The following is a 25,255-nucleotide window of genomic DNA, read 5'->3' on the forward strand; positions in this document are numbered from 1 at the left end:
CCCTCCAATTCCTTTGGAAATGAGAAAGAGTCCACTTCTTCACCCCTTTTTTCCCTCCCAGCATCTCTCCTTTCTCCCTGGACAGCTTTAGGGAGCATCTGCAGAGGAAAGGACCACACAGAGCCAGATGCTGGGACGCAGCAGAGTTTGATGAGTGCAAAGAGGGAAACAAGATGTCTCCAAGACGAAGTCACAGTGAAAAGTTCACCCTAGGTAGCCACGAGTCAGTGTCCCACAGAGAGAGAGGGGCAAGCAGGTCCCCCAAGCTGGATTTAGTGAGCCTCATGGCCCAGGGAACAGAACACAATAACGGAAAACGAAGGAAAGGAGAGAGTGGCAGAAGGAAATGAGAGGTATTGGCTGTGTCTTCAAAGAGCCCAGACTGGCCCCTTCCAAAGGGCTGACACCCTTGGCAGAAGGAACGCGGCGTGCTCAAATCCCTCTCAAAACAATGTCCATGATCTCTGTCGTTCAGTTGGGCATCATCTTCTGTGTAACCGAGGTTCCTTGTCTAGGTTGTCCTCAGTGGCTTCAGCAAGGGGGAAGAAGCCACAGTAGCGACTGGTGATACAGGAGAGGTCACAGCAGCCAGAGTTAATGGGCACTCCCTGAGAGCTGAGGATACTGCCAGTGGCAGCGGAGGTGGAAGAGCCCACCACGGTGTTCTGCACGAAGGATCTGATGATGGGTCCAGGAAGAATCACCACCACGGAAGAAGGCTCAAGGACAATGGTGGAGAGCAGGCACTGCCTGACAGGGCTCGTTGCAGCCGTTGGCCAGTGCGATCGGGCCGCAGGGTTGACACGGCAGACACTTGTCATAGCAGGTCACGTCGTAGGGCTGGTGGTGCACCTGGGAGAGAGGGCAGGAAGGAAGCAGAGCACAGGGACACCTCAGGAAGAGTCTGCAAAACCACTAAAAGGAAGTCAAGACATATGCTGTGTGGGCAGGTTGAAACTGGACAGGATGGGGAACAAGGGCTTTATTGCCTGAGCCCAGTGGAGTCCTTCAGACAGCAGCCAGGCCCAGGGATGCTCCTGCTTAGCCTGTAGCAAAGAGCCACTCAGTCCAGCCTCAGCCTCTCTCCATGACAGACTGTCTCTCCTCTGCCCTCTCCCATGACCACGATCTCAGAGCAGGTAGCAGCTGAGTTGTCCTTGAAGGCAAGACCTCGTCCTATAGGAGAGGGTGGTGAAGAAAAGAGGGTTCCAACTCACCTGGTTCCCAAGGAGAAGGAGGTGACAGGAATGGTTGAGAGAACGACCAGTTGAACTGGCTTTTATATTGTCTTCACACAGCCTTAGGCCCAAAGGCAGGCACCACATCAGCAACAATTTTCCTGTAGGCTCCTGATGAACAGAAACATCCCAGGTGATGACATGGCATGTGTTGCTGTTTCCCTCTACATGGTCTTTGCTTTTCCTGCTTTATGTCATGGCCATTCCATCATGGATGCTTCTTTTGCATGCTGGGATGAGTGGCCCCAGGATTTCCAGGGCAAGGACGTGTCAGTGTGGGCAGAAGAGATGGACTAAAAGCCAGAGGGATCCCAAGGAGCCAGGTGATACTGGCCTGGGGCACCCTGGTGAGTATTTTATGATCCTGCTGACAGGAAGGGCCTCCGATGCTCCCAGCCCTCCAAACTTCACTTGATCTGCTGAGACTTGACGTTGTCATGAAAGAATCAATGGACATGAAAGGAGCACTAAGACTCCACACATTTTTTTTAACGTCTGCATGTTCCTTGTGATGTAGTGCTCCTACATTGATGATTAGAAGAAGAAAGAAAAAGAGAGCATATAGACCTTCTTTTCTATAATTGTTTAATAAAACAAAGTCAAGTCAGATGGGGTTTTAAGCAACTGATCTGAGGACCTGCCCATTGCAGAGAGGTTGGACAAGGTGATCTTTAAAGATTCCTTCCAACCCAAACATTCTATGATTTTGTCATTCTCTGAACATGTGGCCTACCTATGTAGGAACAAACAAAGTCCTTGAAGCCATGCAAGGAAAGATAGTTCAATGCTAGAAGAGATGAAATGCTAAAGTACCAGGCATGGACAGACAATGTGGTGTGAATTATGCAGAAAATACTTGGTAAGAACCACAAGCGTAATGAGAAGCAAGAAAGTTAATGTCTCCTCCTTCTGAATGAGAAGGTGACTATTGCTACAGGTCATTAGGTGACAAAGAAAAAGCCTGATTGGCTCAAACCCTTGTGAGATACTGTTCAAAGCAGTACAAGCTGCCAGACTTGAGCATTAGGATTGATGTGAGCCTGCAAAATAAGACTATACAGATACATGGATCAGCATTTTCTAGATGATAGAAAGTGACATTGACAATGAGGAGAATGAGCAAGCTGTTAAAGTGATGGGTAGCTGGATATGTAGTCTGACAGTGTAAAAATGAATTTCTGGCTTCATAGGTCATGCACAGAAGGTCTCTGAGCTGCATTTCCCATCAGAAACACCCATCTAGATGTGACACAGCATAATGCTGCAATGCAATTTCTCCACCAGCAGCTCTGATCCTTACATCTTCTGATATGCTATCAGTCCCCTAGGTACCCAAGCCTTTGTGATGCTGCTGCTAGTGGGCAACGCCAGAACTTGGGTGGATTCAAGGAGGTTCTTCTCTGCACTGTCTGCAGAGGACTCCTTCATGCTTCTCTGTGTGCAGGATGCCATGCTCTAAGATAGCATTGGAGCATTGAGCAATAATTAATGGCATGAAATTTAACAAGTCTAAGTTCTGGATTCTGCACCTGGGATGAAGTAACACCAGACACAAGTATAAATTGGGAGGAGAGTGGCTGGAGAGCAGCCTTGTGCAAAGGGATTTGGAGGTGTTGGTTGACAGCAGGCTCAACAGGAGTCAGCAGCATGCCCTGGCAGCCAAGAGAGCAAACTGCATCCCAGGATGCATCAAGCATAGTACAACCGGTCGGTCGAAAGAGGTGGCTATCCTGCTGCGTTCAGCATTGTTGTGGCCTCACCTTGGGCACTGTGTGCAGTGCTGGGCCTCACAATTTAAGAAGGAAGTTAAGGTACTTTAGTACATCCAGAGGAGGTCAACAAAGCTGGTGAAGGGCTGGAAGGAATGTCCTATGAGGATCAGCTAAGCACTCTGGGGTCATCTAGTTTGGAGAAAAGGAGGCTGGGGGATGACCTCATTGCTCTCTACAGCTTCCTGAGGAGGGGAAGTGGAAAGGGAGGTGCTGACCTTTTCTCCCTGGCATCCAGTGACAGGCTCGTGGGAATGGTTCAAAGTTGCATCAGGGAAGGTTTAGACGGGACATTAGGAAGCATTTCTTTAAGGAGACAGCGGTCACACACTGCAAGAGGCTTCCTGGAGAGGTGTTCTATGCCCCATGCTTGTCAGTGTTTAAGAGGCATTTGGACAATGTCCTTAATAACATACTTTAATTTCTGGTCAGCCCTGAGGTGGTCAGACAGTTGGACTAGATGTGTTGTTGGTCCCTTCCAGCTGAAAATACTCCGTTCTTTTCTGTTCTGTTCTATTCGGTTCTGTTCTGTTCTATTCTATTTTACTACCATCGTGCCTTCTGACACCCTGTGCTCGAACACTATTGGCAGCATAGGCAGGATGTAGCACACAGAATCCATGTATGATTCTCTCAAGTCACTATCCTGGTTTTGGCTGGGACAGGGTTAGTTTTCTTTTTAGTAGCTAGAATCGTGCCATGTTTTGGATTTAGTATGAGATTTGTTGTGAGAAGAATGTTGATAATACACTGATGTTTATAGTTGTTGCTGAGACATCAAGGACTTTTCAGCTTCCCATGTTTTGCCAGTGTGCAGGTGCACAGCAGGCTAGGGGGGTGTGGCCAGAAGAAAAGATCCACAACTCCTAGCTTATGATTTGATCTTAGACTTAGGATTGAGGTGCAAACTGACCAATGGAATATTCCATATCATGCAACGTCATGCCCAGTATATAGATGAGGGTTGACCGAGAAGTTTCTCTCTCTCTCTTTTTCTCTCTTTGAACCACTTTCTGGGGCTTTCGCTATACTGGGATTGCGGTTTCAGGACTCCTCTGTTTCAGGATCGCTAGCTGGGATGGAATGGACACTCGTCAGGAGGTGGTGAGTAATCACACTGTGCATCACTTGTTTGTACTTATTACTATCATTATATATTGTAATTTTAATTATTATTGTCATTACTACTTTTAGTTTTCTTTTATTGTTACTATTGTATTGTGCTTATCTCAACCCACAAGTCTCCTTCCCTTTTCTCCTTTAATTCTCTTCTCCATTCCCCAGCGGTCTGGAAGCATGAGCGAGCAGCTGCTTGATGTTTAGTGACTGGTTGGGCAAACCACAATGGTCACACTGCTATTGGTGAAGCCAAGGGGCTGTGGGACTCTTACCTACATTCTAAAAATACATGATTTGCTGGTGCTGTCAGATGACCTGGACATGCAGTGTCCTTGACAGGCTGCCGGAGCCATGGCATTGCTTATGTGTTTGTTATCAATGATCGGTGAGTCACCATATGGGCATGTTGTTGCTTATCTGTCTTAGTGCCTCCATAAAATTTGGTTTACGTGTTGTCAGACTCCATTACTGTTCAGAGTACTCTTTCCCGTAAAGATATAGAATATGGTAGAAGGACTGCAGACATGCTGCTCATGACTCCTGGGAGCCCAGGATCCACGACTGTGTGGTCTGTGCTGTCCCATCATCCATTCTTGCCTCTACATTTTATAACCATTTCTAGCCATTAGTCTAAGCACTTCCTCCTTTTCTTCTTCCTTATCCTCTAACATATTCAACATTGCTGTTCTGGCCTGTGAGTAGTCATGGAGAAGTGCAGGCAGAAGACATCAAATAACTTCTTTAGTTTATATGCCCACCATTTCTGTGTTTCTTTGGCCACAATTAAGGTTGAAGAGCCAAAAGTACTCTGTTACTGCAAGGAGTTCAGGGGAGAGTTTTTTATGTGATTATAGGCATGACATTATTATTGCAGAGATTTGGTGAAGGCTTTTTCAGAGTCTAAAGTTGTAATTGGAGCCTGGTTCCTCTTTGGGGTTGCAGGTGATGCTGCCAGAATAGGGGACACAGCCAGATTCTCGGGAGTGCTGCACAACCAGGTTCCTCATGTATTTCTGGAGATACGGGGGACAGATGTTGTTCCTAGGTGGCAGAGAAAGGAAAAGAGAGAAGTGGTAGAAACATAAGACCCATCTATTTCCTGAAGAAATAGCAGCGTCCCCAGGGAAATGGTGTAAAAACTCAATGGGACTAAAACAAAAATCTTAAATCATCCATCAGGAATGTGCAGAAAAGCAGGTGTTTCTCACTGTGGATGGCAGGACTCTACTGGGATATTGGACCAGGAAGAGACCCTTCCCACCATGGGGAATCCAGAGCCATCAGGTTGCCTCACTGTCTTGGCTGCAGGAGTAACACGTCACTGCTGGAAGAGGGAGGACCACAGCACAGGTATTTCAGTCATGCTAAGAACAAGCATTTTCTCCTCTCTGTTTCATTCTTTGTTCCTCTTGTGGAGTCACTTCTGGCAGCTCTGCTCTCATGCAGGAGGATCTATCCTCAGCATGCACCTTAGGCATCTCATCCTTGCTGTCTGCCTGAGGCAACCATTGGGCTTTGATTGGAAGCATGATTCCTCTTCTCCCCAGGAGATTCCCTCTCGCTTAACAGTTCTCTGCAGACAGTTGCTCTTGAATTATGGGCAAATGATGGAAAACAGCAGTTAACACATGTTGGTTTGCACCTGTTTTCTCAAGCTGCTCTTACTGATGGGAAAGGAAAGAAAAGATGAGACCAAGAAGAAACATATTCTCCATCTCTTCCCACCTCTCTCAGCTGATCTTTCTGGGCCCAGTGTTTCATAGACATATCATTGCAGAAGCCCTTTTCTATTACAGCAGTACAAATTTTCTGACCTGGTAACCCAAATGCACAGGAATTTTGAAAGCTTATGAAGGGACATGAAAGCTGCCTCATCCCACCCATATTCTTAAGGTGTCTCAGGTGACTGGCACATGTCATGCAGCATGTCATGGCTATTAATTCCTCCTGCACGTCCGTAGTGCAGTCCTTTTCCCTCCCATGACCTCAGATACTTCCAAGAGGACAGGGAACAGGGAACAGGATGAAACATCTTGCAGGAGTTCCCATTGTCCCTTACCCTGCTGGAAGTGTCCTGGAAGACCTTTCTCTCTCTGGGGGTATGCCTGTGGGAGGTAATTGGCATTATTGTGCTGTGGGATCCACACTGACCTGAGGTCTCTGACCTCCTGCCCGAAGACACTCATCGCCTTGCTGTTCCCATCCATGGGGCGCTTGCTGCAGAGAAAGGCACAGGAAATCTTCTCTGACACTTTGTATCCTCTCTTGGTTTACATCTCGGAACTTTTCCCTGCACAGCCACTGATGGTTGCTTTCTCCCAGGCACCATGGGGCAGACCACCATCAACCAGCAGGAAGGACAAGTCATAGTAGAGGCACCTTCCAGTCCACCTGCACCTACCAGACTGCTAACTTTTATGGCTTGTTCTGGTATCAGTAGATACCAGTAGCTACTTGTAGATTAAGCCCCACAGCTGGTCTCTTATTAAGCATCGGCTGGCCCCAAGCATGGTGACCATCACACTGCAGTGCTGAACACCACAGGGAAATAGAGCTTCCTGCAGCTGGAGGAAGTTGGGGTCTCTGTACCTCTGTGCTGTGCAAGACACCCTGGTGCAGGGAGCTTCCTTGGCTGTGCAACAAGGCAGGGGAGGGAGGGCACGTGTCTGTGCAAGGCTGAGCTTGGGGAAGGGAGATTTTTCTCTTGCAGCACTATTTCCTCAGTGCACCCAGAGACTTGCAAGCCATTATATTCTTCCAGGAGGGGACAACTTCTGTAGCTTGAGAGGACAGGGAAGGCAGTGAAAGTATCTCTACCTTGGAACTTGTTTCCCTGTACACCCTAGAACAGGAGAATATTTGCTGTGGGCTGTGCAAAGAGCTCTTTTCCATTCTCATCTGTGAGCTCTGCACAGCACCAAGGGCTGGAAGGAAACAGTCAGAGATTCACATGAGCCTTGCAGTCAGTCCCTTGCAGAAAGCTTTTTTTTTTTTCATCAGAAAAAAAAACTTCATTGTTTTTAATGAGTTTTCTTCAAAACCCCATCAGAGCGGACCTTACCAGTGTAGGCATTTCTTGACAGGATAACATAGCTTCAGCAAGAACTGGATCCCCCAGTTCTCAAGTGTGCTGGGTTTGATGTAAAGGGGTTCTGGTGGCAGGAGAGGGGATTTGCTCCCTGTGACTTCCCTGGTTTTGGAACCAGGTCAGACCCAGTTCTGGCCACCAGATCGGACTCCCATCCCCCTCAGGGCTGAGCCAATCAGCGCCTCTGCGAATTGCTCTATTTAAGTTGGGAGAAAGGAACCAGAAAAGGTGGTTTTGCCCAGGAGTAAGGAGAGAAGGGAGGAGGGTGCTTCCCCCTCTCCCCGGCTCCTGGCTGGGCAGCTGCCCATGCCGTGCAAGCGCCACCCACTGAGGATGGCCACGTTGGAGCCGCCTGGGGAACTCGGGGAGCGCCCCGCTCCCGGGGTGCCCACTGGGCCGAGTTCACCCAGAGAGGGCTGAGATCTGAGAGAAACGGCCACACTGACACCAGGTCAGTGAAGATGGAACAGGACGAGGTGTGCTGGAGCTGAGTTTCCCCTGCAACTGGTGGCGAGATGGCAGTGGCTCCCCTGCAGCCGGGACAGACTCAGTGGAGCAGAGACCCACTCGCAGCCCATGGAGAAGCCCATGCTGGAGCAGAGATGCCTGTGCCTGAGGAAGGTCGTGAAGAATGGGACGCGTGACAAAGTAGAGACACATCTAAAGCCCCTGAGACGACCCGTGTCAGAGTGAGTGGCAACTCCCTATGTTGTAGTTAAAGCCCGCACTGGAGCAATCCAATGGGGAAGGATTGCATCCTGAGGGTAGGATTAATGCTGGAAAAGTCTGTGGATTGCCTCATGAGTAGGGGATCCACTGGAGCAAGGGAAAAGGGTGTAAAGAGTCTTCCTCTTATAAGAAAAGGAGCGTCAGTAACAACATGGGATGACCTGACCTGCACTCCCCCATTCCCTGTCCCCCTGCGCTCCTGGGGGAGGAGGTAAAGCCAGGAAGAAATGGAAAAGGGGGGAGGGAAGGTGTTGTTTTTAAGATCTGGCTTTGGGGTTTTTTTTATTTTTATGTTTTTATTTTTTTGTTTCTTTCCAAGTAACTGTTAATGTGTTGGGTTTTTTTTTTTTTTTATCCTTTCAAGTAACTGTTAATAAATTGTTTTGCTTTAAGAAAGCTGAGTCTGTTTTGCCCAGGGCCATGACTGGTGGGTGCTCCTTCTCTGTTCTTGTCTCGACCCTCAGTCCTTTTATTATATATTTCTCTTCTCTGCTTCACTGGGGAAGGAGTGAGAGAACAGCTGTATGGAGTTTAGTTGCTGGATTGGCCTAAACCATGACACCAAGAAAGTGGAAATACGTGAATGGAGAGGAGCACAAGCGATGAACTGAGGCTTCCTAGTACATTTGACAGCCCCTGTGTCAGTTTCCCCCACTCTGCTCAGTTCAGGCTGACCACATGAGAGCATTCACATCAACATCTGGCTTGCAGCAGATATATTTTTGCTCAGGTGATTGTGGAGGCTGAATCCAGCAGCGTGGGATGATCTGAGCTCTGGCTGAACTTGCAATCCTCCTTCTGAATCCTTGCAGGTCTGCAAAGGACAAATGTTTGTCAGACATTGATGTTTTCAGCCTGGCATGATCAGGAATGCATGTGTGCACGCATCAGGCTTCACTGAACTGTTTGGGGAGCTCCTCTATACACAGAGACAGCTGCCAGCCAAGCAGGGCATATGCTGGGCAGGGATATTTTGTTGGCAGTTCAGAAGATATGTGGAGGAGTGTCACGATCAGGAGCCTTGAACATCACCAGGAGGGAATTGCCTCCCCTGTTCTGCCTGTGTAGGGGCAAGATCCTTCTCTCATGTCTACTGGGGCTGCTTTTTACTTCTGTGCCCCTCCTTCCCATTTCCCCAGACGCTTCCCATGCACTGCCTTTTGCACTTGTCCTGATGCTTCTTGGACTTGAGCCCCCTTAGAGACATTTCAGTCTCCCCTTCCTCTTGCTGTATCCCCAGCTTTTCCTGCTTCTGCAATCTACTGATGATAAGAAGGAGAAGATCTGGATAGCATGAGGTCTACAGCCACACTGGTTGGTACCAACAGCCCAATCTCGGCCAGAGGCTACCCGTCCTCCTTAGGAGAAGTTATGTTGTCTTCTCTGATGTCCTCAGAAAGGTGAGCAGTAACTACATGAGACCTTACCACTCCCTGGTGATCTAGTCATCTTCTTAGGAGTGAAATGCTGTGATCCTATGCAGGTGGCAGTGTTGAAGTGACGTGCTCCTACTGCTGGACCTGAGACAAGCTAGGCTCCCCACAAGCTGCTGATGCTGAGGTCAGGGCACTAGTCTGTAATGTGTTCATCATAATCGCAATTAATAATAGCTGGCACATTAAGTCTCACCAGTACCAACTGGGTTGCTCTTGTCTGGAGAGGAAGTGCTTTCAAGATTGGATTAATTTCAGTGTCTTGTCTTCCCATTTCCTGTAACTTCACCCAGGGCAGCCAATCCAAGAGGAATCTGTCATGCTTGCTCTGTCTCGTGTTTTTCTGTATAGCAATAAAATAAAGGAAGACACAGCAAATGTAAAGTTAAGCATGACACTTTCCAATGTTTGTGAGTGAAGCAGGTCGAGCACACTTCTGTGCTCCCTGTGAAAGACAAAACAGTCCAAGATCGTTATTGGCAGTTATCTGCTGGCCTGACATAGTGCTTTAGGCCTGGGGGAATTCAAAAGTCAGAGTCAAAAAGAAATGCAAGAAATACACAGACTAAGATGCATGGATGTATGGATCAGCTATGACTCGACTGCCAGAACTGAAGTTCACCCACACTTTCTCCAACATGTTCTCTACCACGCTCATCTGTCACCTCTCCCTGATCAAGAAAACTCTTTCTCCATTTTACTTACTCTTTCAAGATACACCATTCCTCTTCTGTCTCCATAAACACACATAAGTCTTGGTGGTGTGGACCAGTGGAGCTGTGGCTGCAGAGTCAGAGCTGGAGGCATAAAAGCCTCTCACTACCCAGAGGAACAGGAAAAACATTCTCAAGTACCTTCCATGGGCAAAGCAGTCTCAGCTTGAGGAATTTTATACAATTTAATTTCCTGCCAATCAACACAAATTTGTGGTCATTAAGCTGAGAGTACTCAAGGGGACTGAGGGCCCTAGTGTGTGTTCTGGCCAAGCTGATTTCTACTTCAGTCTGTGAGTCACCTTAGCCCTGCACATCTGTGCAACTACTGGGCTATGCAGGGAACTGTTTGGGGAGTGGAGGGTTTATAGGTGAACTGCCTTTGTTATCCTTGCCCTTGGGTTGCAGACCATCCCCTGTCCTTCTGGGAACAGGTGGGAGTATAAGGAGATGAAGGCTTGGGGCTGTTGTAGAAGCTGTTTTCATCCCCACTCCTGAATCCTTTGAGGCCATCTTCTGACTGAGCTTTTTCTCCCGGCACGGGTCTATCTGGAACATGAGGAGCTCCCTTCTGCACAAGCTTGCAAGCTGCTGACCACTCAGAACCTACAGCAGCACCAGGCTCCTCACTAGGGGTTAGCAGTGGTTGGACTTCCCATCTGTGGGACGTACTGTAAAGCCACAGAGCTGCATCTGAACAGCAATCATAGAATCGTGGAAACGTTGAGTCATGGAATAATTTGGGTTGGAAAGGACCTTTAAAGATAATCTAGTTCAGTCCTGCTCCAATGAGCAGGGACATCTTCAAGTAGATCAGGTTACTCTGTCCAGCCTGACCTTGAATGTTTCCAGGGATGAAGCATCTATCACCTCTCTGGGCAACCTGTTCAAGTGTCTCACCACCCTCATTGCAAAAACTTTCTTCCCTACAGATTAGTCTGAACCTACCCTCTTTTAGTTTAAAACCATTACCCTTGTCCTATTGTAACACATCCTGCCAAAAAGTTTGTCATCATCTTTCTTATAAGCATCCTTTGAATACCGAAGGCCTGCAATAAGATTTCTCCGAAGCGTTCTCTTCTCCAGGCTGAATGACACCAAACTCTCTGCCCCTTTCCACATAGCACAGATGTCCATCCTTCTGATCATTTTTGTGGCCTTCCTGTGGACCTGCTTCAACAGGTCCATGTCTTTCCTGTGTTGAGGGCTCCAGGGCTGAGCACAGCACTCCAGGTGATGTCTCACAAGAGCAGAGTAGAGGGGGAGAATTACCTCCCTTGAACTGCTGGCCACACTTCTTTGGATGCAGACCAGGATATGGTTGGCTTTCTGGGCTGCAAGTTCATACTTACCAGCTCATGTCCAGCTTTTCATTCATCAATACACCCAAGTCCTTCTCTGTAAGGCTACTCTGAATCTCTTCATTCCCCAACCTGTATACCAGATACCAGGGTTGCTCTGACCCATGTGCAGGGCTTTTCACTTGACCTTGTGAAACTTCATGAGTTTCACATGGGCCCACGTCTTGAGCTTGTCAAGGTCCCTCTGGAAGGCATCTCATCCCTCAGACATGTCAATTGCACCACTAAGCTTGGTGTCTTCTGCACAGTTGCTGAGGGTGCACTTGATCCACTGTCTATGTCATTGATGAAGACATTAAACAATACCAGTGCCAATACTTGACACCACTTGTCACCAGTCTCCATCTGGACATTTTGCTGTTGACCGCTACCGTCTGGATGTGACCATACAAACAATTCCTCATCCACTGAGCAGTCACCTCACCAAATCCATATCTCTTGAATTTAGAGAGAAGGATGTTGTAGGGGACCATGTCGAAGACCTTATGCCAGAATGCAGAGCCTAATAGCCACTGACTTAGGAGGAGCTGTATATGTCTTCTTTAACTCCAAGGTACAGTGACCGGAAGGGACCCACTGTCCTGCATTGGCCCCTCCCCTTCCTTTAAGAATGATGAAAAATCTGCTTCTGCCCCCACTTTACCCACCAACACCCATGACAATGCCTTTCTTCCTTGACAACTTGAGACAAAGGCATCAAAAAAGGGTTACATGGAAGCAAGAGACTGGAAAGCAGTAAACTTTAATGACTCTGAAGTGGGAAATAAGTTCAGTTCTAGAAGAGAGGGCCAGAGCAGGGAGAGCACTAAGAGCTGTCAAAGTCTGGCTGTCACATGGAGGGACCGGGGTCAGCAGATCCCCTCGGTTGGCTGGGGTGTCTTACCTGCCCAGAAAAACAAAAGACAAGAAAGAGATGGGAGAGAGTGTAAGGTTGGGGAGTTAGACTTTGGCCATGTTTTCAGAGACTCCCAGCTGCCCTTCTTTGGAAGGGCATAACTGGATGCTCAGCCTCTCTGAAACTGATGGCCAGGAGCTCTGTCCTCAGTCCAGCATCACCTTCTAGGTTCGTGGGGGTCCTTGTCCGGGCTGTCACCAGTGGTTTTAGCAAGGGAAAATGCTTCTGCCGCAGTAGCGGCTGGCAATGAAGGAGAGATCAAGCGACCCAGAGTCGATGGGCACTCCATCACAGCTGAGGATGCTGCCAACAGCAGCAGAGGTGGAGGAGCCCACAACGGTGTTCTGTGGGAAGGAGCTGAGGATGGGGCCGGGAAGGGCCACCACTACAGCAGGAGGCTCAATGACAACGGTGGAGTTCTGGCACTGCCTGACACAGGGCTCGTTGCAGCTGTTGGCCAGGGGGGTGGGGCCACAGGGTCGGCATGGCAGGCACTGGTCGTAGCAGGACATGTCTCTGGGCTGCAGAAGCACCTCGGAAAGAGGGCAGGGAGAAAGCAGAGCACAGGAACACATGAGCAGCAGTCTACCAGGAGTCTGTCACTCCACCACAAACATGTCAAAGGCATCTGCTGAGCCGTGAGTTAGAAACTGTTTAGTGAGGCAAAACAGTTACCAGACAGACACAGTACTGCAAGGATCACCCAGGCCCAGCGAGGCTGCTGCCAAACTTTTCAGAGAAGGGCAACCTCAACCAAGTTGCAGATCCTCTTTGCAAGGAAATGCAAAGTGTCACTAGGGCCAAAGAGATTGCTGCCTCTCTCTTAAAAGAAAAAGCTCCCTCAAACAACTCTCAGACACTCTCTGAGGAAGACCTTCGTGTTCCCTCTCTCTCCTGTGAAAAGCAGCACTACAACCCAGTATAGAATGGAGGAGCATGCATTTGCATGATCAGAAAAAGGACATGATGAAAGGGCTTCAGACTCACCTGGTTTTCAAGGAAAACAAGGCAAGAGAAGTAGATGAGGAAGTGAGGACTTGGGCTGGCTTTTATGGTGGCCCTGACCTGCCCCAGGCCCAGAGGTAGCTTCTACGGAAGTGGCAAATTCTAAGGTGTTCATGATGAACGGAAAACATCCCAGTTAATGACATGGGCTCGGTAGTTGTTTTCCACAACACTACCTGTTCATTTCCTGGTTTATGCCATATCCCTTCCCTCATGAAGGCTTCTTCTGAGCGTTGGGAACAACAGGCCTCAGGATTTCTGGGGCAGGAATGTGACAGTGCTGGCAGAAGACTTGGCTCAAGTGCCAGGTGAGTGCAGTGTAGGCAAATGATGTTGTCCTGGGGCACACTGGTGGAGTTGCCTATGGCTTTGTTGACAGGAAGGGACCCGGCTGCTCCCAGCCCTGCGATCTTTGACTGGTCACCCGAGGGCTTTCCTTGAGTTAGGATAATCTATGTCTTTCTCTTTCCCTCCCTCCCTCCCAACACAATGAGTATTTTTGCCTCTGGAAGCTGTCATCTGCACTCCCAATTCCCATTTTTAACTCTTGTTTTAAATATAGCAAGGGCAGAGGAAGCAGCACTCCACCTCATGGCTTCCATGGAGCTTAACAGGAAGCGGCACTGGCTGATCCAGAGGTTTGGAGCTAGGCAATATCTACAGGGATACAGAGTTATTAATTTACATCAGGCATTACTCACTGTACGAAACATTGAAACTTGACAGGCAGAAAGAAGATATTGTTTTGTAGCCCCAACACGGTAAGGAAAACCCTGAAAAATGCCAAATGACAAAAATAGTTTTAAATTCTCTATGGGGAAAACCTAGACAGAGATCTGACCTATTCAACATCAACATTGTAAGACAACCAGATGAGCTGTATGGTTGCCTCTTTTCTCCAGCTTACGATATGTCCTCTTGTGCTTTTATTGATGAGGATGCGCCCACTGTCTCATGGAACCATGCCAAAGGGTACATGAAGAGGAGGCTCCGGGGTGACCTGATAGCGGTCTTCCAGTACCTCAAGGGGGCCTACAAGAAAGATGGGGAGAGGCTGTTCAGGAGGGCCAGTTGGGATAGGACAAGGGGTAATGGTTTTAAAATAGAGGGAGGTAGATTCAGGTTGGATATTAGGAAAAAATTTTTTACCATAAGAGTTGTAGAACACTGGAACAGGTTGCCCAGAGAGGTGGTGGATGCTCCATCCCTGGAGACGTTCAAGGCCAGGTTGGACGAGGCCCTGAGCAACCTGATCTAGTTGGAGATATCCCTGTTCCTTGCAGGGGGGTTGGACTAGATGACCTTTGAAGGTCCCTTCCAGCCCTAACCATTCTATGATTCTATGATTCTATGACTCTGGAGTACAATACTAACATTTCTGTAGCTTGTTTCATAACAGCATATGCACATCTAGAGCTTTGCCATCTCTCAGAACATTGCCTTTGTCCTGACACAGCCTCTGTGATATCTGTGAGTCTGTTGTGGATTAAATGTTTTAACACAGTTATGATTTAGCAGCAATTCAAGGTTTCTTAATGGTATGAGGTAGATCAAAGGTTAAATTTTAACAGCACTTGATGATTAACCAGTTTAAAGATTAACAAGATGATTCAGTAGGATATGTTATAATTAAAACAGCAACTTCATTGCAGATTCAAAAATGACAAGATTCACACTAACTTACTGTAAGGTATCCTAAATCAAAATACATATATGGGCATACGTATAAAACATAAAGTGCACATACAGATAGAAATATTTGGATCCAGTAAAATATAGACTTCACTCACACTTGTGAAGGTAAATGCGTATATTCAAACACATAGATACATTAGCCTATAGGTAAAATTTCCGTCTTGAGTTTAGAGAAAATACTCATAATGTGCATTGGCATTCATCAATGGGCAATACTTGAGATGGTCCATGGGCTGGAGCACCTCTCCTATGAAGACAGGCTGAGAGAGTTGACGTTGTTCAGCATGGAGAAGAGAAGGCTCCGGTGAGACCTTCCAGCAGCCTCCCAGTACCAAAAGGCAGCCTACAAGAAAGCTGGAGAGGGGCTTTTTACAAGACATGTAGTGACAGCACAAGGGGCAATGGCTTTAAGTTGAAAGAGGAGAGATTTAAATCAGAGATAAGGAAGAAAATTTTTTACATTGAGGGTGGTGAGGCACTGGAACAGGTTGCCCAGAGAAGTTGTGACTGCTCCATCCCTGGAAGTGTTCAAGACCAGATTGGATGAGGTTTTAAGCAACCTGATCTAGTGGAAATTGTCCCTTTCCATGGCAGAGGGTTTAGAACTAGAGGTCTCTTCCCACCCAAACTGTTCTATGATTCTATACTTCCAAACTGTTCTATGATTCTATACTTCAAAGATTTTCACTTTGAATCACGCTTTGTAGAGTCTGAGCTAATTGACTTTCGTCAGGTACTTTTCCATTTCAGCCCAGCTCGCATGGTGAAATATTCTGGTATTTTCCACTAGATGCGCAGGCCCCAAACTTGCTGGTTTGGGGTTTTCTGGCATCACCCTTTCTGGGCCAGAACCCAAGTGAAGTGATAGGGAAAGTTGTGGCCTGGTACGTTAAGGGGGTGCCTTAATGCTCTGATCTGCTGCCTTTTTCAATTCATCTCTGACTCATCCTAGGTTTGTTACCCAACAATAAAGGGGTTAAAGGCAATATCAAAATTGGATAAAATTTGTACTAGAAAACGCGATCCCAAAGGCTGTAAATTGGTCAGCACTTTATGCTGCAAAGCAAGGGCAAACTGAAACCCCCACGGAATTCTTAGATTACGATTCGCGATGAGTAAATATACTACTTTAGACCCCTCATCTGAAATAGGGCAGCAACAATTGGTATCGTTGTTTTTGGGCCAGTCATCAGACGATATTAGAAGAAAACTCCAAAAACTAAAAGAGCCTGAAGTGCGGAATTTAAAAAAATTAATTGAAGAAGCATGGAGGGTGTACAGGAACAGAGAAAGCAATGAAAGGAGAAAATTAAGTAGAGCATTAGCCACAGCAACAATCTCGGCATTACAACAACAAAGTGCAGGACCCCAAGGATCCCCTGGAGGTGGAGGTAGAGGCAGAGGAGGGCCTCGCCGGGGATCTCGAGGGAGTTTCCAAACAACATTACGATCAGATCAGTGTGCTTACTGTGGAAAACAAGGGCATTGGAAAAAGGAATGCCCTAAATTAAAGCCTGAGGTGGTTGCTGAAGCTAAATGACAGGGACCTGGGGAATCTACCCTGGCAGATCCACTGGTTAAATTAAAGCTAGGGAACCAGAATGAGGAAGTAGAATTTTTAATAGATATGGGTGCATCATATTCTGTATTAAATCAAAACCTAACACCTGTAGATCATGATTTTGTAACTGTAATAGGAGCCACTGGCCAGCAGAAAAGGCTTTCTTTCTACAGCCAATTAAATTTTAGATTGGAAAACAAGTAGGGATTCATCAATTCCTTTATTTACCAGTATCTCCAAAACCTTTACTTGGAGAGGACCTATTAGAGCAATTGGAAGCACAAATAATTTTTGAAAAGGGTAAGGTAGAATTGAAAGTAAAAGACGATCGATTAATTGAAGTTTTAAGTTTGGCTATGATCCAAATTGAAAAGCCACCTGAAGGTACCTCAGAGATTGAAGAAATTTTAGATCAAGTGTATCCAGGGGTATGGGCTTCTGAGATTCCAGATAAAGCAAAGAACGCTGTACCGATAAAGGTGGAAGTAAACCCTGGTTCTGGTGCAGTTAGAATAAAACAATATCCTTTAAAGTTGGAAGACTGAAAGGGCATAAAAGAAACAATTGAAAAATTCCAGAAGTTTAGGTTACTGATTGAATGTGAATCAGAATATAATATCCCAATTTTACCAGTAAAGAAAACAGATGGGAAATACAGAATAGTACAAGACTTAAGAGCAATAAACAGAATTGTGGAGGATCTGTATCCAGTAGTACCAAACCCGTACACTTTGTTAATCAGCCTGAAAGAAACATATGAATGGTTCACAGTTCTATTTAAAGGATGCATTCTTGTGCCTCACCTTGGACCCTGAAAGACGTAATTTATTTGCTTTTGAATGGGAAAACCCCGATTCGGGACGTAAAACTCAACTCACTTGGACAGTGTTACCTCAAGGATTTAAAAACAGCCCTACAATTTTTGGGAACCAATTAGCAAGGGAATTGGAACTTTGGGAAAGGCCTCCAGGCAATGGCATTCTTTTACAATATGTGGATGATATTTTGATAGCTACAGAAAAGAGAGAAGAGTGTAAAGAACGGACTGTGAAATTATTGAACTTCCTTGGATTAAGTGGTTATCGAGTGTCATTACAGAAAGCCCAAATCCTGCAGAGGGAAGTGATCTTCTTGGGATACCTGATTTCCAAGGGACAACGACAACTCAGAAATGAAAGAAAGGAGGCCATCTGCGAGACTCCAGAACCAACTACGGTAAAGGAACTTCGAACTTTTCTGGGAATGACAGGTTGGTGTTGTTTATGGATTCATAATTATGGACTGTTAGTAAAATCTTTATATGAACTACTAAAAGACAATCAGAAACAATTAATCTGGACTGACGAGGCCAAAAGAGCCTTCAAAGAATTAAAATTAGAACTGATGAGAGCCCCTGCTTTGGGCTTGCCAGATGTGACTCATATGAAAAACGAGGAGGGGCCCTGGGAATTTTAGCCCAAAAGCTGGGACCCTACAAGCGAGCAGTAGCATATTTTTCCAAACAGTTGGATGAAGTCAGCAAAGGATGGCCAGGATGCCTCCGGGCAGTGGCGGCTGTCGTCGTAATCATTCAAGAGGCTCGCAAGTTTACCCTGGGGCAGAAAATGATCATTTATACTTCCCACGCAGTAATTTCTGTCTTAGAACAGAAAGGTGGACATTGGTTATCACCGTCAAGATTCTTAAAATATCAGGCAATCCTGATGGAGCAGGATGATGTGGAAATCGTTACATCTACAATAGTTAACCCTGCGTCTTTCCTGAGTGATAAACAGGAAACCGACCCCAGCGTACATGACTGCATAGAGACAATTGAGCCTGCCTGTGCGAGCAGACCGGACCTGAAAGAAGAACCACTGGAAGAGGCCGATCATACCTGATACACAGACAGGAGCAACTTTGTGAGAAATGGAGTCTGAATGGCTGGGTATGCGGTGACAACAACTGATCAGGTAATAGAAGCAAGATCTCTCCCAAAAGGTACGTGGGCACAGAGGGCAAAGACAATTGCCTTGGTGAGAGCGCTGGAGCTCGCTGAAGGACTGCGAGTAAATATATGGACAGATTCAAGGTATGCCTTTGGTGTAGATGCTCATGGAGCGATCTGGAAAGAACGAGGACTTTTAACCACACAAGGAAAAGGTATTAAACATGCCGATATGATACTGCGACTTTTAGAAGCAGTCCAGCTTCCAACTTCCAATGTGGCCATCATGCATTGTAAAGGTCATCAAAAAGGTAACACTGACAAGGAGGTGGGTAACGAATTGACTGATCACAAGGTGAGGCAAGCAGCGGAACAAGGTGAGGTATTAAGTTTGATCCCGGAAAAATCCTTATCACTACCTGAAAAGGTAGAATATGATGAAAAAGATAAAAAACTTATCAAAGATCTAAAAGCTAAGGTTAATCCATCAGGATGGGCAACAGTAGAGGACAATCGAATAATAGTTCCCTTTAGAATACTGTGGATGTTGATAAAAACTGAGCATGGCAAAACTCACTGGGGAACAGAAGCTTTACAGAATTCTCTCTCTAAGCAAATAATAGCACAAAGTTTATTTCAAACTGTAAAAAATGTGGTTAGTAAATGTGAAACCTGTTTAAAGAATAACTCAGAGGTAGACAACAAGGTAAAGTTTGGCAATATTGGCAAAGGATGTGTTCCAGGACAAAATTGGCAAATAGACTTCTTGGAATTGCCTAGAAAAGGGGGGTATAGATATCTGTTAGTATTAACAGATACCTATTCTGGATGGCCTGAATCATTTCCCTGTCAGACTAACAAAGCCCGAGAAGTGACTAAAGTTTTGTTCAGAACATGAGTGGGGCTGGGACAGGGACAATGAAGCACCCTTCTCGATGGGAACAATCGGTTGCCGAATGATCAATGGAACCATCCATGAGAAAGCAACTCAAATTACTGTAGAAGGAACCAATAATTCTGTGCTCACAAAGAATCTTTGTGCCCTCAAAAATGAAAAACTGGAATGCTGGAGCAATTTTACATTAACCCAGCCTGTCTTTATAATCTGTCTCTGGAATACTCAAAAGGTGACATGGCACTTACATTTAAATTTAAAATGGACACTATTGAACCGTTGACAACAATCACTCCCAGCCCTAACACGACAATAAGTCTGTTTTTTGAAATTGGACCTTCAGAATATGGGTCAACAGATATTGTTTAGCCCTTCACGTTATTATAGATGCACTTGGTGCAGCCCAAAACAATCTCATCCATCCATCTTTAGCTGCATCTAAGCTCAATTGTGGATCCAATCCACAACAGCTATGATTATAAACGAAGGTGAAGAAGGCACTTTACCCAATGAGATTCATAAAGTGACATGGGATAAGGCAAATAATTTTGAAAAAAAAAAAAAGACACTATATCCCTTGGAACACAGAGTGTGGGCACGAAAGAGTGAGAATAAATGGCAAACAATTGACATTAGCACACGCGTTGTGCAAGGGCAACAAGGATTCATTTGTGAAAGCAATACCATCAGAGCTCAAGACATCTGTCTTGACACTGAACAGAATGTTTGTCATTTTGAGATACATCCTGACAAAAAACCTAAAACTGTAAGAACTTCCTGTAATTCCATTTTGGTAGATAATGTTACTAGAAATATGAATGATCGCTCTAACCTTTGTATCTGTAATTTTGTAACTATCACAGGATGTGATTTTACTTATTTAGCTCCTATCACCAATTAACCAAATTGACTAGGAGAATTTGGGTGCTACTCACAATTCTTAAACATGAACAATAAGAATTTTTGCGAAAGAATTCGCAAGGATAAAGAAAAGGGGGGAAATGTTACCCAACAATAAAGGGGTTAAAGTTTTGTGTAACAGTTTCATGAAGGGTTCAGTGGCAGTAGGTGATTTACACATACCTAAAGAAACTAACAAGACGTCCATCCTTGAAGCTGCCAGGAGTGATTAAAACAGAGACTCTTTATCAAGAACTGTCTGCCCTTGGAGGGAACATCCCAGAAACTGCAGAAACTGCATAAACTTTGTTCTCATGTTTTTCTAAACTGTGAACATGCAGTGACTTGGGGGAAAAGGTAATTCTGGCAGGGGGAGATCACGACCACCGACTCACGGACCACCTACTCTAATTACACCCCAGACCCAAAAGAAAGGGGCAGAGGAGGAAAACTGAGCATGCGAAGTAATTTACATGAAAAGCGAGAGAAAAATAACCAATTGTTTAAGAATATGTAAATATGTTATGAATTACGCATGATTGTAGTGTATAACTAATTTTCTGTCCAGAAGCCGGTGTGCACGCGAGGAGGAGAAATCCCCCGTGCACCCAGCACTGCAATAAAGAACACCTGCTTTCTAAAACTTTAAAACAAGTCTTGGAAAGTTCAGTTTCCTTTTCAGGTATCAGATTAGTGTGTGGTCTAGAAGAAGTGGGGGAATTGCCTCGAGCACTGAACAGCCCAGGAACAGAGTAGGGTGTTGCACCACCACAGAGTCATCCAGGAGGCTGGGACCCAGCTGCTCACTGAGTTGACGGGCAAGTGTCTGCCAGATGTGCATATCATGGAGTTTGTGTCATCAGGCCCTAAATCCTACAGCTTCTTGCAGTCTAGAGAAAAGTGTAATTCAGAGGTTAAAGGCATCACTCTAAATGCAACAAACAGAGGAAAGATCAATTTTGAGGCACTGAGGGATCTCATGTTGGATTACAGTGTGAATCTAGACAGTGACAACCCTAAAAAGATCATGATAGAGCAGTTCTGTATCACCAGCAGGAACAAGCAGAAGTGGGCAGTAGAAATCAAGGCCCCTTTGGAAGATGCAGAAGGTGATCTATGACAAGAATACTGTCTGAAAATTTAAAAGCCTTCTTTATGGTTTTTGATCATGGACATGCACTGGAAGTACACCTTTTCTGCTATCCTAGAAGGGCATAGCAACTGTGGGAAAAGTTATTTTGTAAAAAGTCTTTTGAAGAATCATAGAATGGTTGAAGTTGGAAGGGACCACTAGAAGTGATCTTGTCCAACCACCCTTCTGAAGCAGGCTCACCTAGAGAAGATTTCCCAGAACTATATCCTGGTGGCTCTTGAATATCTCCAAGGAGAGAAACTCCACAACCTCTCTGGGCAACCTGTTCCAGTGCTTAGTCACCCTCACAGTAAAAACGTGTTTCCTGACATTTTGGGGACAGCCTCCTGTGTTTCGGTCTGTGTTCATTGCCTGTAGTCCTGTCATTGGGCTCTCCTGAGAAGAGTCTTCGTTGTACATTCTGTCTTGTTTGATCAGTGAAGAAGGAGGATACAGTGTTGTGGGAGCTCCAGGCACTGGAGCAGAGATTCCCCTGAGGCCCATGGTGATGCAGGTTGCCTCCTTGCAGCCCATGGAGGTCCACAGTGAGCAGATATGCGCACTGCAGCCCATAAAGGACTTCATAATGGAGCAGGTAGAAGTACCCTGAAGAAGCTGTAATTCCATGGAGAGTTGGAACAGGTTTCTGGTAGGCACTGTGGTCCCATGGATAGGAGCTCATGCTGGAGCATATTTTGTGGTAGGACCTCTGGTCCTGTGGGGGACCCATGTTGGAGCATTCTGTTCCTGAAGGACTGCACTCCATGGAAAGGACCCATGCTGGAGCAGTTTGTGAAGAAATGCAGCCTGTGAGTAGGACTCACATTGGGTAAGTTTGTGAAGGACTGTCTCCTGCAGGTGGAACCCCACATGGAAGAAGTGAAGATCATGAGGAGGAAGGAACAGCAGAGACAACACATGATGAACTGCTGCAACTCCCATTCCCAGTGCCCCTTTGCCACTTGAGGAGAGGAGGTAGATAAGTCGGGAGTGAACTTGAGCCTGGGAGGAAGGGAGAGGTGGGAGAATGTGGTTGTAGATTTGTTCTTATTTTTCATTATCCTGATTTTGTTTGGAAATAAATTAATTTCCCCAAATCGAATCTGTTCTGACTGTGATGAGTGCATTCCCTGTCCTCATCTTAACCCATAAGCCTTTCATCATATTTTCTCCCACTGTCCAACTGATGAGGACAAGCAATAGAGCATCTTGGTGGGCACCTGCAGTCAGCCAAGGTCAACCCACCACACATTGCTGAGATCCTCTCTGAGTCTTCTCCTCTCTAGGGTAACCAGTTCCAGTTCTCTCAGCCTTAGCTCATAGGAGAGATATTCCAGTCCCTTAATTATCTTTGTGATCCTTCATTGGACTTTTTCCACTATGTCCATATCTCCCTTGTGTTAAGGAGTTTAGAACTGGAACCAGTACTCCAGGTGTCAGCTCACCAGTGCTGAGCAGAGAGAAAGGATCAACTCCCTCTATCTGCTAGTAACAGGTAGCTCAATGTAGCTAAGTGCAGAATCAGGTCCTACTGTCACTGTCATGTCTCCGCGGACCTGTGGTTATCTACTCACACAGCGCCTTTCCAGAGCTGAGTTGGGTTGCACTTCTGGGGCAGTAGAGCTACTGTGCCTGAGGAAAGCTGCTCTGTGTTTGCGGAAGGCAAGGCAGCACAGAGTCGTGCTGTGTGTTCGGGCACCAGTCAGTGTCCTGGGCCTTGCCTTCAGCCAAGGGGGTGTTGGGTTCCCAGGGACAGGGGATTCCAGTGTGTGGCCTGCTGTAGCTGACACCAACACTAACGCATAAACATCCCAACCCTACACGTGTTGGAAACAGGTGGGCATTGCCAGATGCTGTGCTGAGGGGTGATAGAGCTGCACAGGGAAGCTGTCCCTGCTGCCCGTGCCCAGGTGTGCTGACCATAGCTCTAGATCAGCTGATGGAGAGAAAGGGAAGGTGGAGTCGGGACTGTGAGCCGTTCCCCAAGCTATTTACCCATTCCCAATTCCTGCTATCCTTTGGGAACATCGTTTTCAGAGTCTCCTTCCCCAGCACAGCTCCACCCAAAGCAAGAGCAGCACACTTCCCCAAGAGCCTGTGGGACTGCTGACTTCCTGAGGCCCACAGTTCCTCTCTGGAGGACAGTAGTTGTCAAGATTCTTGTTCACATGACATGCTTCAGGGCCAAGGGGCTATTTCTGAGCAGAGACACAATAAGGCAAGGATTGATGGCCTTTGACTGTGGAGTAACTAGGGTTGTCTTCCTCAGCTTCAAGAGGGAGTGCCTGAAAGAGGACTCACTGCAGTGTGTCCCACCTTGCAACGCCTCCAGCAGTGATGAAGAATGCCCCGTGCTCCCATCTAATTCCTCTCCAGAACAATGGGTTTCTTCATCAAAACCAAGTATGCAGATAAAAAGACGACCTAAGGAACACAGGTAGGGTTGCAACAATTTTTTAATGAGTTTAAAGAAGGAAAAGTGGTCACTCCAGTGGAGTTCTCCAGTGAGGGATCAGCAGGAGCAGCTAAGTAGCTGTTCCTCTTCTCCTGTGGCAATAGAAGCAATATAGGGCTTCTGTTGACCTGCCTGTAAAAGGAAGACGGACAGGCTTGGGTTCTTGCCCAAGGACGTGGCCAGCAGCTTTAGCAGGGCTGACATCTGTTGCCACAGTAGAGGCTGGCAATGCAGGAGAGATCAAGCGACCCAGAGTTGATGGGCACTCCATCACAGCTGAGGATGCTGCCAACAGCAGCAGAGGTGGAGGAGCCCACAACGGTGTTCTGTGGGAAAGAGCTGAGGATGGGGCCGGGAAGGGCCACCACTACAGCAGGAGGCTCAATGACAACGGTGGAGTTCTGGCACTGCCTGACACAGGGCTCGTTGCAGCTGTTGGCCAGGGGGGTGGGGCCACAGGGTCGGCATGGCAGGCACTGGTCGTAGCAGAACATGTCTCTGGGCTGCAGAAGCACCTCGGAAAGAGGGCAGGGAGAAAGCAGAGCACAGGAACACATGAGCAGCAGTCTACCAGGAGTCTGTCACTCCACCACAAACATGTCAAAGGCATCTGCTGAGCCGTGAGTTAGAAACTGTTTAGTGAGGCAAAACAGTTACCAGACAGACACAGTACTGCAAGGATCACCCAGGCCCAGCGAGGCTGCTGCCAAACTTTTCAGAGAAGGGCAACCTCAACCAAGTTGCAGATCCTCTTTGCAAGGAAATGCAAAGTGTCACTAGGGCCAAAGAGACTGGTGCCTCTCTCTTAAAAGAAAAGCTCCCTCAATCAAGTCCAGCACAATCTCTGAGGAAGACCTTCACCCTCTTTCCTCTCTCCTGGCAAGTAGCACTACAACCAAGCATAGGATGGAGGAGTGTGCCTCTGCATGTACACAGACTCACCTGGTTCCCGAAGTGGAAGCGAGAGAAGTGGATGAGAGAACAAAGGGTTCGACTGGCTTTTATGGTGGCCCTGACCTGCCCCAGGCCCAGAGGTAGTTTCTACAGAAGGGACAATTGTCTAAGGCGCTCATGATGAACGGAAAACATCCCAGCTAATGACATGGGCTGAGTGCTTGTTTTCCTAATGCCGCCTTTTCATTTCCTGGTTTATGCCATACCCTTATCTCATGAAGGCTTCTTCTGAGTGTTGGGAACAACAGGCCTCAGGATTTCTGGGGCAGGAATGTGACAGTTCTGGCAGGAGACTCAGCTCAAGTGCCGCATGGCTGCAGCGCAGGTGAGGGATGCTGTCCTGGGGCACACTGGTGGGGTTGCCAGTGGCTGCATTGACAGGAAGG

The 25,255-nt window shown here is 46.7% G+C and overlaps 1 protein-coding gene and 1 pseudogene across 1 annotated transcript; both read right to left on the reverse strand.

Moving 5' to 3' along the window:
* Positions 1-12,551: 12,551 nt before the first annotated feature.
* On the reverse strand, positions 12,552-12,857 carry LOC104379471 (feather keratin Cos2-3). Its single transcript, XM_009986753.2, has one exon. The coding sequence runs from the start codon at positions 12,855-12,857 to the stop codon at positions 12,552-12,554; it is 306 nt and encodes a 101-aa protein (XP_009985055.2).
* An 11,246-nt stretch (positions 12,858-24,103) lies between these two features.
* Positions 24,104-24,409, reverse strand: LOC147527000 (feather keratin Cos2-3 pseudogene; annotated as a pseudogene).
* Between the last annotated feature and the right edge of the window lie 846 nt (positions 24,410-25,255).

This window comes from Tauraco erythrolophus, chromosome 25 (genome assembly GCF_009769465.1).
Source record: "Tauraco erythrolophus isolate bTauEry1 chromosome 25, bTauEry1.pri, whole genome shotgun sequence".
Lineage (NCBI taxonomy): Eukaryota > Metazoa > Chordata > Aves > Musophagiformes > Musophagidae > Tauraco > Tauraco erythrolophus.